Raw genomic sequence first — 15803 nt, 5'->3', positions numbered from 1 at the left:
GAAACCGAGGTTGCGATGTCATTTTGTAAGCGAGTCATATCTCAAGCCACGAGATCTCGTCAGCCGATGACAGCAGCTATTCAGAGCATAGGACACGTGTTATAGTCAGCCAATAGCAAGATCACTGGTTAAATAGCGCGAACACGCAGGAGGAAAAGTTAACGGTTTACATTAATGTACACAGTACCGTATATCTACAATAAAAGCTAAGCTTTCACATATAATATTATGTATCTAAGATTAACACGCTACAACAGAAGCTTAGCTTTCACATGTAATATTGATCTTTTTTGCGTGTGTTATACTTTAAGATACATCACACAAATGTGCCAGTAAATTTAATATTATGACATAAATGTCTCGGCTCGAAATTCTTGTAAGTGGCTGGTCCTCAAACTGTTCAGTTTCGAACGCTCTGTGATTTAGATATCCAACCTACTTTCTCACACGTAACATAATTCATCTTGCGTAAAAAGAAATTTACTTTGAAAGTAAAGCTTTTCTAACCACCGTTCGCAATACTATCCGAAGACTGTTAGAAATAGGTTCGATTTACCAGTTTCCAGAGAGCGCCAGAAAACAGGCATTATTGTGCGTTCGCAACTGCAGTGGTGTAGGAAGCCCGTATGTTCGTGTGTATAAAGCACTAAAAGAGCTTACATTACACCATAAAAGAAACAGGGCATCAGAGGCTACTCCAAAGAGCATCGGGATTTCGTAAACCATACTAAAATGCATAATTCGGCTTGAAGTGCGAATTGGCTTTTTCCAGATTCACAATGAAGTATGTCCCATCTGATACTAAGCTTACCAGTGTGGCTTTTGGGATGTAAATTTTCTTGGAGTACCAGTACTCTACGATCTCATTTTTTGTTCTTTATTATGGCATAATGCCATGTATGGCAGAAGATGATAACGTGCACTTGAAATTCAGCGAAAAGTTGGAACTAGCCAATACTGTAGAATGAAACACTTCGTTTCAAATAAAATGATTGCCTCAGCGGAAAGATTAATAAAGCCAAATTTCTTTAGCAAACTTGCAAAAATAACTTCACTGTTCTGCAAGGCAATTAATGCTTGACTGCTACTAACTTGAAAATAAAATAAAATCAGAAAACTGAAATTAATAATATGTTTTTGCCCTCCATAATTATGTGAATGTATTTTAATTCACTTGATAGCTCCCGGCCACAGAAATCCGTTGTGTTTTCATTTGACTTGGGAGCTGTACACGAAGAGAAGCAGCGAAATCACTTAACGTAAACACGCGTCACGTGGAGGTTAACCCCCTCCCCACTACAACTCGGACAACTCAGTGCAAGCGTGAATCTGGCAGCTAGGGCGCGCGAGAAAAATTTTTCTCGTTTGCATCTGGCTGCTTGCTGCTGTGACCGACACAGCTAACAGCCGAACTTCAAGTAGCGGGAGAAGGTACTGCTTATACGCGAGTCAAATGCGCATGCGCAACAGACCGCTGGCAATTGGTCAAACGAACCTAATGTGAACAGTTGTGACGTCATGCTCATAGCAAGCAGTTTATTGTTACGAAGAATTACAGTCTGCGCCCTACGGCCTTTGACATGTTTTTGCTATTTGCAAACGCTTGTGCGTGCACGGTTTTTTGTTGTTGTAAATTGCACATTTCCTTTGTCACTAAAGTTTTATTTTTTTCCCCTCTCGTTTATATTTTAAGCAGTATCATTCTCCAGTAGCAGCATACAATAACATTCTTTGCTAGAGAATCAATTCTGCAGCCAAAATTAAAAAACTGAAAGCTAAAACAATGAAAAATTCCCGGAATTCCGAAAAATTCCCGGGTTTTTCCCGGTTTTCTCCCGGATGAAAAAATTCCCGGGTTTTTCCCAGATTTCCCGGTTGTCCCGGGTCGTATACACCCTGACCTGATTTTGCCCCAGGCGACGTTGTCTACTACCGCCACTATCGAAGTTCACGGCGTTGGCTCGAAGGGCACATTCTTCGCTGCCTCGGCCGCACTATGTATCTGGTTTTGGGGGCCTCTGGTGAGGTGCGTCGGCATCTCAATCAGCTGCGCCTCTATCGTCGCACGGGATCTGCCGCTCCCCGTCTGCTTTCAGCGATGGTGCCGTCCGGTCAGCGTCCTGGGGACCCATCTACTGGCTCGCCTCAGCTGCAGGTGGTACCGATGCTGCCTTCCATTTTGCCCCATGGCGATGCGCCGCCTTCGCCACCCGCAGTGGACGCGTTGCTGCAACCGCCGGGCGCCTCCCTGGATCACGTGCCGCCGATCGCTTCCCATGACCAGTTGTCCTCCAACATGGAACTCTTGCCCACTCCGGACCATATGTCGTCTTCGCCCGTCGGGTGCCCCGGCCCGATGGAGGTCGACCCTTCGGCCCCTCCCGTCTCTCTACGGGTGCACACAGCGCATGTTGGCGTGCGCCCTGAAGCAGGTTTTCAGGCATTTCCTAGCTCTCCGTGGTCCGAATGGCAGGGTGCGGGTGGCACAGCCTCGCCTGTTGTTAGGCTCCCCATCTCGTCGTATACGTCAACATGGGGTCCTCCCCACGGTGGGCGGAAGCCTTATGCCACAACCGTATGCCGATTTGCGGGGGAGGAATGTGGTGTCACCGCCAGACACCACACTTGCTAGGTGGTAGCCTTTAAATCGGCCGTGGTCCGTTAGTATACGTCGGACCCGTGTGTCGCCACTATCAGTGATTGCAGACCGAGCGCCGCCACATGGCCGGTCTAGATAGACTCCCTAGCACTCGAGCCAGTTGTACAACCGACTTTGCTAGCGATGGTTCACTGACAAAATACGCTCTCATTTGCCGAGACGATAGTTAGCATAGCCTTCAGTTACGTCATTTGCTACGACCTAGCAAGGCGCCATTACCAGTTACTATTGATACTGTAAATCATGTACCGTGAAGACCGACGTTCACCATTAATGGATTAAAGTTAGGTATTCCACCAGCTACATCCGTTTTTTCTAAATTCTAATTTCCTTGTCCTGTTCCAGACCTCACGCCAGCCCGCGTGAGCTAAAACGCGTGCCTTTCGGCCTCCTCTAGTAACACGGTGTTGGCTCTCGTGCCAACCCACAACAGATACCTTCCCCTACATTAACTAATTCAATGAGTTCAGACCTGTTTGTTGCTAGGAGGTCTAAGACATTATCTTCACGAGTTGGTTTAATAATTACCTGCCCAAAGTAATTTTCAGACGTGGCATCAGAAGAACCCCACACAAATCTCTGTCTCTGGCACCAGCATTGACAGCAAGACTCTCTCAATCTATACCTGGCGAGTTGTAGTCATCCTCTATTACAAAGGTGTGATCACGAAAATTATTGACGATATTCTTCAAGTTCTCTCTGAAGTGCACCACAACTTCGGCACCTTACCCTGGTGGTGGTTAAAAGCATCGAACTGCCATTTTTTACTTCACTCAGATTAATTCATATTCTAAATCCATGACAGCCTCACTGGATTTCATTATCGAATTCATTACTGCACTAAATATGCCAACACCGCTGGTAACTAACCTATCCCATGCAATAAATATTCCAATGTAAACTCAGGTTTTCATTTCTGTTCACTTCTGCTTTCAATCAACTTTCTGTTCCTAATACTATCTGAGCATTTTCTTTGATGCTCCAGAAGTTTACTAATACCATATTAACCTTTTCTATATCCAATCTGTGAGGACGAGAATTTTCCGAGATCACTGGCTGATGTAACTTTGATTTTGACAGACAATTCATCTCTCAACTCAAGTGGTTTTTCTCTAACCTACAAAAGACACCATATGCATGCCATATGTACTCTGCTACATTACTAGCCTCTCCCTCGATGCAGTGCATGCCTGACCTATTAAGGGGAACTTTACAACTCTCCACCTGATAGCAGAGGTTGAGAACTTCACATCCAGTACTGTTGCAGAGTCGTCTGAGACTCTAGTTTATACCTTACACTCTGCTCCAAACCTACATGAGGCTACTTGTACAAATAGTCAGGTTAGGCTGCAGCCCATGTGTGATGTTAGATGCCCTCACAAAATCAGCTACATGCCAACAGGAACTGAGGACGACCTCAGACCGCAGGCGGCTGGCATCAGTAGTGCCAACATGTCCCACTATTTGAGACTGGTTGCACCCAGTGCACTCGACAGCCACTGGCAGAGCCTCCATGGTGTCACAGACAAAACGTTTGCAGCTGACACAAGTATTGCAATAAATAGTATGTCGAGTGTAGTTCTAGAAAGATCTGCTAATGATATCTTCATAGATATTAATAAATGGTTTAAAGCCAACTCACTGACATTAAACTTCGAAAAGACTCACTATATGCAATTCAGAATCTGTAAGAGGTTTCCACCCAGCATATGCATAAAGTATGAAGAAGAGGTTGTGTTGTTGTTGTGGTCTTCAGTCCTGAGACTGGTTTGATGCAGCTCTCCATGCTACTCTATCCTGTGCAAGCTTCTTCATCTCCCAGTACCTACTGCAACCAACATCCTTCAGAATCTGCTTAGTGTATTCATCTCTTGGTCTCCCCCTACGATTTTTACCCTCCACACTGCCCTCCAATACTAAATTGGTGATCCCTTGATGCCTCAGAACATGTCCTACCAACCGATCCCTTCTTCTGGTCAAGTTGTGCCACAAACTTCTCTTCTCCCCAAACCTATTCAATTCTTCCTCATTAGTTATGTGCTCTACCCATCTAATCTTCAGCATTCTTCTGTAGCACCACATTTCGAAAGCTTCTATTCTCTTCTTGTCCAAACTATTTACCGTCCAGGTTTCACTTCCATACATGGCTACACTCCATACAAATACTTTCAGAAACGGCTTCCTGACATTTAAATCTATACTCGATGTTAACAAATTTACTCTTGTTGAGAAAGGCTTTCCTTGCCATTGGCAGTCTACATTTTATATCCTCTCTACTTCGACCATCATCAGTTATTTTGCTCCCCAAATAGCAAAACTCCTTTACTACTTTAAGTGTCTCATTTCCTAATCTAATTCCCTCAGCATCACCCGACTTAATTCCACTACATTCCATTATCCTCGTTTTGCTTTTGTTGATGTTCATCTTATATCCTCCCTTCAAGATACCATCCATTCCGTTCAACTGCTCTTCCAAGTCCTTTGCTGTCTCTGACAGAATTACAATGTCATCGGCAAACCTCAAAGTTTTTATTTCTTCTCCATGGATTTTAATACCTACTCCGAAATTTTCTTTTGTTTCCTTTACTGCTTGCTCAATATACAGATTGAATAACATCGGGGAGAGGCTACAACCCTGTCTTACTCCCTTCCCCACCGCTGCTTCCCTTTCATGTCCCTCGACTCTTATAACTGCCATCTGGTTTCTGTACAAATTGTAAATAGCCTTTTGCTCCCTGTATTTTACCCCTGCCACCTTTAGAATTTGAAAGAGAGTATTCCAGTCAACATTATCAAAAGCTTTCTCTAAGTCTACAAATGCTAGAAACGTAGGTTTGCCTTTCCTTAATCTTTCTTCTAAGATAAGTCATAAGGTCAGTATTGCCACACGTGTTCCAGTATTTCTACGGAATCCAAACTGATCTTCCCCGAGGTCGGCTTCTACTAGTTTTTCCATTCGTCTGTAAAGAATTCGTGTTAGTATTTTGCAGCTGTGACTTATTAAACTGATTGTTCGGTAATTTTCACATCTGTCAACACCTGCTTTCTTTGGGATTGGAATTATTATATTCTTCTTGAAGTCTGAGGGTATTTCACCTGTCTCATACATCTTGCTCACCAGATGATACAGTTTTGTCAGGACTGGCTCTCCCAAGGCCGTCAGTAGTTCCAATGGAATGTTGTCTACTCCGGGGGCCTTGTTTCGACTCAGGTCTTTCAGTGCTCTGTTAAACTCTTCACGCAGTATCGTATCTCCCATTTCATCTTCATCTACATCCTCTTCCATTTCCATAATATTGTCCACAAGTACATCGCCCTTGTATAGACCCTCAATATACTCCTTCCACCTTTCTGCTTTCCCTTCATTGGTTAGAACTGGGTTTCCATCAGAGCTCTTGATGTTCATACAAGTGGTTCTCTTATCTCCAAAGGTCTCTTTAATTTTCCTGTAGGCAGTATCTATCTTACCCCTAGTGATATAAGCCTCTACATCCTTACATTTGTCCTCTAGCCATCCCTGCTTAGCCATTTTGCACTTCCTGTCGATCTCATTTTTGAGACGTTTGTATTCCTTTTTGCCTCTTCATTTACTGCATTTTTATATTTTCTCCTTTCATCAATTAAATTCAATATTTCTTCTGTTACCCAAGGATTTCTACTAGCCCTCGTTTTTTACCTACTTGATGGTCTGCTGCCTTCACTACTTCATCCCTCAAAGCTACCCATTCCTCTTCTACTGTATTTCTTTCCCCCTTTCCTGTCAATTGTTCTCTTATGCTCTCCCTGAAACTCTGTACAACCTCTGGTTCTTTCAGTTTATCCAGGTCCCATCTCCTTAAATTCCCACCTTTTTGCAGTTTCTTCAGTTTTAATCTACAGGTCATAACCAATAGATTGTGGTCAGAGTCCACATCTGCCCCTGGAAATGTCTTACAATTTAAAACCTGGTTCCTAAATCTCTGTCTTACCATTATATAATCTATCTGATACCTTTTAGTATCTCCAGGGTTCTTCCATATATACAACCTTCTATCATGATTCTTAAACCAAGTGTTAGCTATGATTAAGTTGTGCTCTGTGCAAAATTCCACCAGGCGGCTTCCTCTTTCATTTCTTAGCCCCAATCCATATTCACCTACTACGTTTCCTTCTCTCCCTTTTCCTACACTCGAATTCCAGTCACCCATGACTATTAAATTTTCGTCTCCCTTCACAATCTGAATAATTTCTTTTATTTCATCATACATTTCTTCAATTTCGTCATCATCTGCAGATCTAGTTGGCATATAAACTTGTACTACTGTAGTAGGTGTGGGCTTCGTATCTATCTTGGCCACAATAATGCGTTCACTATGCTGTTTGTAGTAGCTTACCCGCATTCCTATTTTCCTATTCATTATTAAACCTACTCCTGCATTACCCCTATTTGACTTTGTGTTTATAACCCTGTAGTCACCTGACCAGAAGTCTTGTTCCTGCTGCCACCGAACTTCACTAATTCCCACTATATCTAACTTTAATCTATCCATTTCCCTTTTTAAATTTTCTAACCTACCTGCCCGATTAAGGGATCTGACATTCCACACTCCGATCCGTAGAACGCCAGTTTTCTTTCTCCTGATAACGACATCCTCTTGAGTAGGCCCCGCCCGGAGATTCGAATGGGGGACTATTTTACTTCCGGAATATTTTACCCAAGAGGACGCCATCATCATTTAATCATACAGTAAAGCTGCATGCCCTCGGGAAAAATTACGGCCGTAGTTTCCCCTTGCTTTCAGCCGTTCGCAGTACCAGCACAGCAAGGCCGTTTTGGTTATTGTTACAAGGCCAGATCAGTAATCATCCAGACTGTTGCCCTTGCAACTACTGAAAAGGCTGCTGCCCCTCTTCAGGAACCAAACGTTTGTCAGGCCTCTCAACAGATACCCCTCCGTTGTGGTTGTACCTACGGTACCTAGAAGAGGTTGACAGTCTTAAATTCCTGGGATTACAACTTGGTAATAAATTCAGTTGGGAGGAGCACACTACAGAACTGCAGAAACGCCTTAACAAATCTGTATTTGCAATTCGAGTGTTAGCAGACATAGGCAACATAAAAATGAAAAAGCTTGCATACTTCACCTACTTTCATTCCATAATGTCATATGGTATAATGTTTTGGGGTAACTCTTCAAGTCAAACAAAAGTTTTCACAGTCCAAAAGCATGTAATACGTATAATTTGTGGAGTAAATTCACGGATGTCCTGTAGAAACCTCTTCAAAGAACTGGGTATACTAACTACTGCCTCTCAGTATATTTACTCATTAATAAAATTTGTCCTAAATAATATATCTCTTTTTCCAACAAACAGCTCAGTTAATACATACAATACCAGGAACAAAAATGATCTGTACAAGGACGTAAAAGCACTTACTTTAGTTCAAAAAGGGGTCCACTACTCAGGAACACTCATCTTCAATAATTTGCCAGCAAACATAAAAAATTTAGTTACGAATAAAGACCAGTTTAAAAGGAGCCTGAAAGACTTATTAGTGGCCAACTGCTTCAACTCCATTGACAAATTTTTTAATAGAAACAAATGATGTATTGCATATATTCATACTATTAGCTTAAAAAAAAAAAAAAAAAAAAAAAAAAAAATTACATGTTCCACATCCACGAGGATCTCCTCAGCACGGATCTATGGAACAAAAACTAATCTAACCCCTCTGGCAAATACACCGAGAGCAAACTGGCATTCTTCCCTGCTCTGCATGCTATTCCCTGAGGGACTCCACTACCTGCCTAAAGTTGGAGCTCCCAATGACTAGCATACCTGCACTCTGCACTTGTCTGGACTGGCCAGGAAAATACGTCACTGACACAACAGGAGAGGCAGTCTGTGTTGGCTCAGAAGTATTATCAACACCAGGTAGCACCTCGTAACTGTTGCTAAGGAGTAAAGACTGTATGGGTCATTCCCTCTTTCGCCTTCTGCTCAGCGACACACACGCCTACTACTGCCCACCAGTCACTCTTGTGTGAAGACAAACCGGAAATATGTTGCATATCAGAAGACACACTGACAACCAGGTCACCAGGGTATTCCAATGGCACCACGGGTGTCGCAGGTCTTAGCACCAGTGCCCTGATGTCACTGCACCTTTGAGCAGCATCCAGAAGCCTGTCACCCATGGCCAACATATCCTCCAGCTGTTTACAGACATCAGCCAATTCTCCTTATGCCCAGTCACAACAAATGAAGACCATATCCAGTTCTTACTGGGTAAAACCTGAACAGATTTCAAAAATACACACAAAGCAGTGATGAGTAACTGAAAAAGTACAAAACGGAATCCACAGTAGATAAAATCACTCGACTGTAGCTTTCAGAGAATTCTCCTGTTATAATTCTATACAAATCAGTTCAGGTGCTGTCACACGCAGATGAGATTGGTATAATTGCAAGAACACCAAGAGCAATGAAAGAAGCCTTTACAAGTCTTCAAAGAGTTACTAGATAGATGACACTACAGATAAATAGAGGGAAAACTACATATATGCCTGTAACTGAGAAATATTATCCTAAAGATCCCCAATAAATAAAAATTGGTTCATACAAATTTCATGCTTTGTGTAGTTTTAACCACGGATCAGAAGTAAGCTTTAAGAACAATGTCCACTCTGAACTCCAAAAGTGAAAATTTTCTGCCAAAAAATGCTACCATGGCCACAAAAAACATCTCAAATCTAAGTTGTCGTTCAGGTAAAGTAAAGTTATGATGTGTAAAAGTTTTAGCAAGGCCAGTGCTAACATATGGTTCTGAAATGTGGACATAACAAAACCTGACGAAAAGCTACTGGACATATTTGAAAGGGAGAGCTTCAGGCAAATTCTTGAACCAGTGGAAGAAAATGGTGTCTGGAGACGAGGTTAAACTATGAGTAATATAATCTATATAATGAACCACACACTTTCATCAGTATTGAGAATAAAGAGGTTGGAATGGGCAGGACAAATGCTGAGAGCTAATGACACAAGATTAAGAAGACATTCAGAGCAGAGCCTGAAGGAACCAGGAGCGTTGGAAGACCAAAGCTAAGGGGGTGGGAGAGGACGGTTTCAGAGAGGATATAAGGAAAACCAGAATTCAGGATTGGAGGAGTTTGGCACAAACAGGGAAGAATGTAGTAATCTTCCACAGAAAGCCACGGCTCACAAAAGGCTGTCATGTCGATGCTGATGATGATACCTGATACTATGATTTAGTTAAGTATAAGATAACACTTTTTTAAATCGAAAACAAGAAACTACATTGATGTACGTAATGCACATATTTTAGAAAATGTTCTGAAAGTACGATGACCATTAGAATGTAAAAAACCATTGAAAATACTATTGTCACTATGAAAATTCTTTGGACTTGAGGATTGCAATTCAAGTTTGTGGGAACTAGTTGTTCACATATGTATTTCATGCACTCTGGGCATAAAACTTCTCCAACCAGAAGATTACACTTATAATAAGAGATGGCTCTCCTGTCAACGATGTCACGTAACCAAAACAGACTTGCTCCACATCATAACAACAGGTCGCAATTACAATCCATGGAACAATCCAACTACCTAACTACCCAACAATAACTAAACTGATATTTGGGCATTACATCTGTTTCAGTTTATCACCTAGCAGTAAATGATTGATACAGCTGTTAGTTTCACGAGCATCTCAGTCAGTATTAACGAACAAGTAAAGCATTATTAGTGGTCGCCTTGAATTTGATACCTGCTATAAAAGGGGATTTAATGGATCTAGCAAGCACCACCAGGAGTGTAGACTGACCTATACACCCACACTGTACTAGCTGGCTTTGGTTTGCATGTGCATAAATGGTAGCTGCATAAATCATGGCATATATTTTCAAGCTGAAAAAAGTGCCCGTCACATCTTGCAGACCATCCAACACGTTTTGCAGAAGTGTATTTTAGTATCATTTCCTGCCAGTGCAAAGGACTTTCAGACACACTCCAGATGCTGGTGACTGAACTAAGAAATTAAATTTAATATTATAAACTACTGTATCATTTATGTAAGATATTTGCATTCTGTTTTATCCATTTTACATTAGTTGCATTGTTTTATACCTATATAGTAATACAATGTTGTGTATTCTGCCACATGTTAAATAAAAATAAACAGAGGTTACTTTTACCAGGTACTAAATGATAAACACCTTTTTTGTTTATTAATTTTGCCAGACATGCTTTTCACATAATAATCACGTCATTAATTTAGTGCCGGGTGAAAAACCTGAAGGAGTTGTAATGCCCAAAAAGTCGCTGTATCCCATGAAAATGTGGTTGTAGCTATAAAATGTGTTGCTTGTAAACATGATTATAAAATATTGTGACCAAAGATTGCATATTACCAGTAAAAATATCTCAAACATAGAAGCTACAGACATGGAAAGACCACGATGAAATGTCTATCAATACATAAAGTTCCAATATAAAATGACGCAGCACTGACCTCTCACTGAATCAGTCCATCATCTTGCTAATATACTTTACAACGTCTGGATTTGTAGTTAGAATATTGTCCCATCCAGGAGTGTCTATCACCTTGCAGAGGTTATGTGTGATGTAAAGGACTGCATGGTCTAGCAGTACACCACAAGAGAATTTTTTGGCATTGGCAGCAGTTTCTGCAGCATTGTCCACAGACAAACAGCTGGCGATGTGATTCTCACATTGGCCCTTCAGCTGATGAAGTTGGTACATGTCAGCAGCAATCAGTAAGTCCCACGGCATGTCCTTGAGAGCTGGTGCCACACCTGTGTACAAGTAAAGCAAAACCTGCTTCAGTACTTCCGGCTTCACATCAGACAACTCCACGCGACCTTCCTTCGCTTCCTTCGTGTGTGGCTGCAGCATGGCAGCGAAGTAAGGACTCCGTACCGACAGGAGGGCCCTGTGTGCCTTCAGAACAGTGTCGCCTGCGTGTAGATCGAAGTCTGTCAGTACTTCCTCGTCAAACATCTTGCCTAAGCCTTTCATTACACCAATGTGTGGCTCCACTGCATCTGCTACAGGCAGTTTGTCCTGAATAATGCACTGGATGCAGATTTCACACTGCAATATTATCTCGTCTTCATTTTTTGCTGTATTCAAATTTCTGATGACCTTCGATTCAGATTTTTCTCCTTTTGACAGAGAACACCAAATGCTTGTGTATACTTCTCGTTTTACACCAAAAGGAATAATCTCATAAGCTTTTAGCATTGCTCTTAAAGACCTGTCAGTTTCACACTTTTTCAGCTTAAAACTTAGGCAAAGCCAATCTGAATTCTTAGTAAGGACCATGCACCACTCGCTGCCATTCTGGTGGGCGAATGGGATGGACTCAACACTGGTTGTTCCTGCAGGCAAAGTTGTCAATCCCCTCACAGTCCAGGCACTGAAAGTCGAGAAGTTCTCAAACCTTGTGCCTAATGCGTGCCTCAGGATGCTTGGTGTCCCTGCTGCTACTTCTGTAATATCACTTGTAATGAACCCTGATCCGGGTGCAGGAAATGCTGCAACAAAAATTGACAAATATGATATTGTGTCTGCTGCCACCACACATATATATTACTACACCTACTACATGCATCCCATGTAAGACTTATAGAATGGCTTATTCACATAATGCTATTACCACAAATGTGATGAAAGGCGGGGAAGCAATGACCTACTGCACATTCCTGATTGATATTAGGCTTCTATCCAGTGTGAAATCATTTTTCAGTATCTTGTCTCAGTGAAGTGAGGTCATTTGGAACAAACTATTATTGTGAATTCTGTGATTGCTTAAAATAAGCTGTCTGATAGAAAGTTCCATCAGCTCTGTGGTCTCACAAGTTAACTTCAAACCAACAGAAATTTTCTGGCAGAGTAAAGGGAACATATGATGATACAGTACTGAACATTCATTCATGAAATGTGCTATTGAAAAGTCCACGATGAAATATAAATAAATTAAGGCATAAAAGCAACTACATACTGAATAGTCGTACTGCTTAGTCATTTAGAGGCACGTAAACAAGACAGAGAACAAAATTTCCTTGCAGATTAAAACTGTGTGCAGGGCTAAGACTCAAACCTGGAACCTTTGCTAAACATGGGCAATGCGCTTACCAACTGTCTAGGCACCCTCCAACAGTATTTCATCTCCTACCTTCCACATGTCACAGAAGCTCTTCTGCATTCCAGCAGAACTAGCGCTTCTGGAAAAAAGGATACTGTCAAGAAATGGGTTAGCAACTGCCTATAAAAGGCACACATACGCACAAATTCATGCAGTTCATCAAATATTTATTTCTGAAGTGAAAATTCCATAAATAATGATTAAGCTGTGATCCTGTCACTTCCAAAATCAACTATCAGAAATGTTTTTTTTTATTTTATTATTTTTTGTCATTACAATAAAAAATTAAAATATTTCAAAATTATTATTTTATAAAATTAGTTTCTAATAAATGAGTTTATTGCAAAAACTACATGAAAAAGACTTAAAATGAAAATTATTACTGTTTGTCAACTCATAACGCTCATATTCCACTAACCTCAATGTAAATTACATCTTTGATTTGCTTTGTATCAAGAGTTTTTGGTGGCACTGGTTGTGATACAGTAACATCATTGCAATCTTTGTGTAAGGTTGTGGCTGAGCAAGTAGCGTTTAAACATGTTCTAGCATGCAGAAATACAGTTTCAAATGTTGTGTGTTCAAGAAAATGTGAGTAAATGGAGAAATTATTAAAACTGGGTCTTGAAATGAATTCAAAAATCAACAGTTCCACAAGTTGTATGCAAAATCTGGGCAATCTGTGGAATGAGTATGATCATTAAGAGCAAGGAACAAACTTCTTAATGGATAGGCAGTACCTGACTATGACATGGGACTTCTAAAGCTTGAGGATGGATGCGACAAATGCTTAAAAACACAGGTGATAGCATAGAGGAATAAAGTAAACTTCAGTCTTGTAAGTGACATGTTTTATATAGTAAAATATAAATCTTTAATAAATTAAAGATATCTAGTTGTTACTGGATTACCATTGTATTCCTGAAAAGAAATGTGTAATTGGTTCATTATTATCACAGGACGGAAAAAGCACATGAAATTCACACACACACAGTCAGTTCGTATAACAAAGGTAAACTTGTTAATTGCATCATGTGGACATTTTTCATATAGAAGAATCCCTATTTTTTCTATGAAATTGATAGTGCAGGTGAGTGGTTTTGTTCTGGCTTTCAAGGTAAGCTGTTTGCGAGGCACAGTTGCGCTCTGTGAGTACTGTCTGCCACTTTATAACCATCCCTAGTACAATATCACACACTACGGTATCTGCCTAAATCTGCACACAATCATGGTGGAAAAGGAGTTAAATAAGACCAACAAGATATGATAAGAGTTATCAAAAGAAATAAAAATCCACAGCCAACCAGAACTAAAAATTTATGTTTTACTGCAGAGAATAAGAGCTGGGAGGAAATTAAGGTGCAAACATAGTTGTAAACAAGTCTCACACAGAAAAGACTTGCTTTAAAAATAAACAGAACGTTTTTCATGGAAATCATTCAAGTCTATAAAGAAACGTGCTGAAACTGATGAAGACAGATCCTGTAATGAAACAGGCCATGTATCAGGCATCAATGCACTTTTCTAGGCTCACATACTGGGAAATAAGACCTGTAGATAATCATTAGATCACCATCCTTATACTCATAATATTAGGTAATGTTCACTTTACTTTCTTGTACATTAATGAAAGAAATGCTTATTTATTGCAAAAGATATTTGTGATCACCTAGATTTGAGAAGCAATTTAATTGTGACTAATACTTAATTTACTCTGACAATGACAGAATATGGTTCCACATATACTAAAGCTGCTGAGTTGGAACAAAATTCAAGTATTAAATACATAAATTGCAGCTCAAAACCAATTTTATAAATGTGCTTAATTCATACAAATACTGGTACTAAATCCACACTTGTATTTTTGTAACACTAAAACAATATATGAAACTTAAAAAATCATGTGCAGAGAACAGATAACATTAAACTGCAATGTTGTCTTTAAAAGTATCTTACTACCCTGATCAAATTACTTGGGCATTTGGAAATAAGAATGCTAAAATGTATTTATATATATTGTGATCATTACACAGAAGTTGAGGTATTATTTTAAAGTTAGCTACATCCTTTTGATATTTAGTCTACATTTAAATATTAATCACTGGTCTTCATAAATAAATAAAATTGTACTGACTCTGGAAAAGTGCATCATGTTAGGCACTGAAAAAATTGAGAGGGGAGCAGCTTGTCAGGAGTATTATTAGAAAGACATATTTGCAATAAATGATGCCAGTCACTGAAACTGATAGCCTTTCATAATTTGCTTTAGTTCATTTTTGGCTTCAAATAGATCATCAAGAAATAAAATAAGTAAATTGTGCCTCAAATTTTCTTGGGCATAAATGAATCTGTAGTGATGAAATAATGATGGCATACACAAATTCCACCGAGATTTCAAGACAAGATCACTAAGAACACCATGACATAAATAAATTGATAATAACACCAAATCCCATTACTAGATGATAATAGTAGACTGTAATGTGAAAGTACTACAAAAACTTAGGATCTGTTCTTCAGAAGGAAACTTTGGGTGAGACACAAGAAATGACATTAGTAGAATTTGCCAGGAAAGAACAACATGTCTATTGTCAACAGATCAACAGAGTCTTCCACAATAAAACAAATAAAAACTGGACTTGGCAAAATACACATACACTGAGAAATGGAAGTGGTTCTATTTTACCAACTACTTAATGGACAGTGTCTTGAAAGGAGGGTATAAGATGAACATCAACAAAAGCAAAACAAGGATAATGGAATGTAGTCGAATTAAGTCAGATGATGCTGTGGGAATTAGATTAGGAAATGAGACACTTAAAGTAGTAAAGGAGTTTTGCTATTTGGGGAGCAAAATAACTGATGATGGTCGAAGTAGAGAGGATGTAAAATGTAGACTGGCAATGGCAAGGACAGCGTTTCTGAAGAAGAGAAATCTGTTAACATCAAGTATAGATTTAAGTGTCAGGAAGTC

At 40.1% G+C, this 15803-nt stretch overlaps 1 protein-coding gene across 1 annotated transcript in view; it reads right to left on the bottom strand.

The window, feature by feature from the left end:
* The window catches only part of LOC126106758 (speckle-type POZ protein-like), an 89180-nt gene that overhangs the window by 17932 nt on the left and 55445 nt on the right, over window positions 1-15803 (bottom strand). The window contains exon 3 of the mRNA XM_049913131.1: window positions 11174-12218. Coding sequence (XP_049769088.1) covers window positions 11185-12218 — 1034 coding nt within the window. The 3' untranslated portion in view covers window positions 11174-11184. The remainder of the gene's footprint in view (window positions 1-11173; window positions 12219-15803) is intronic.

Source organism: Schistocerca cancellata, chromosome 10, assembly GCF_023864275.1.
Source record: "Schistocerca cancellata isolate TAMUIC-IGC-003103 chromosome 10, iqSchCanc2.1, whole genome shotgun sequence".
Lineage (NCBI taxonomy): Eukaryota > Metazoa > Arthropoda > Insecta > Orthoptera > Acrididae > Schistocerca > Schistocerca cancellata.
The sequence above is the reverse complement of the archived record's forward strand: the minus strand, read 5'-3'. Positions and strand labels throughout refer to the sequence as shown.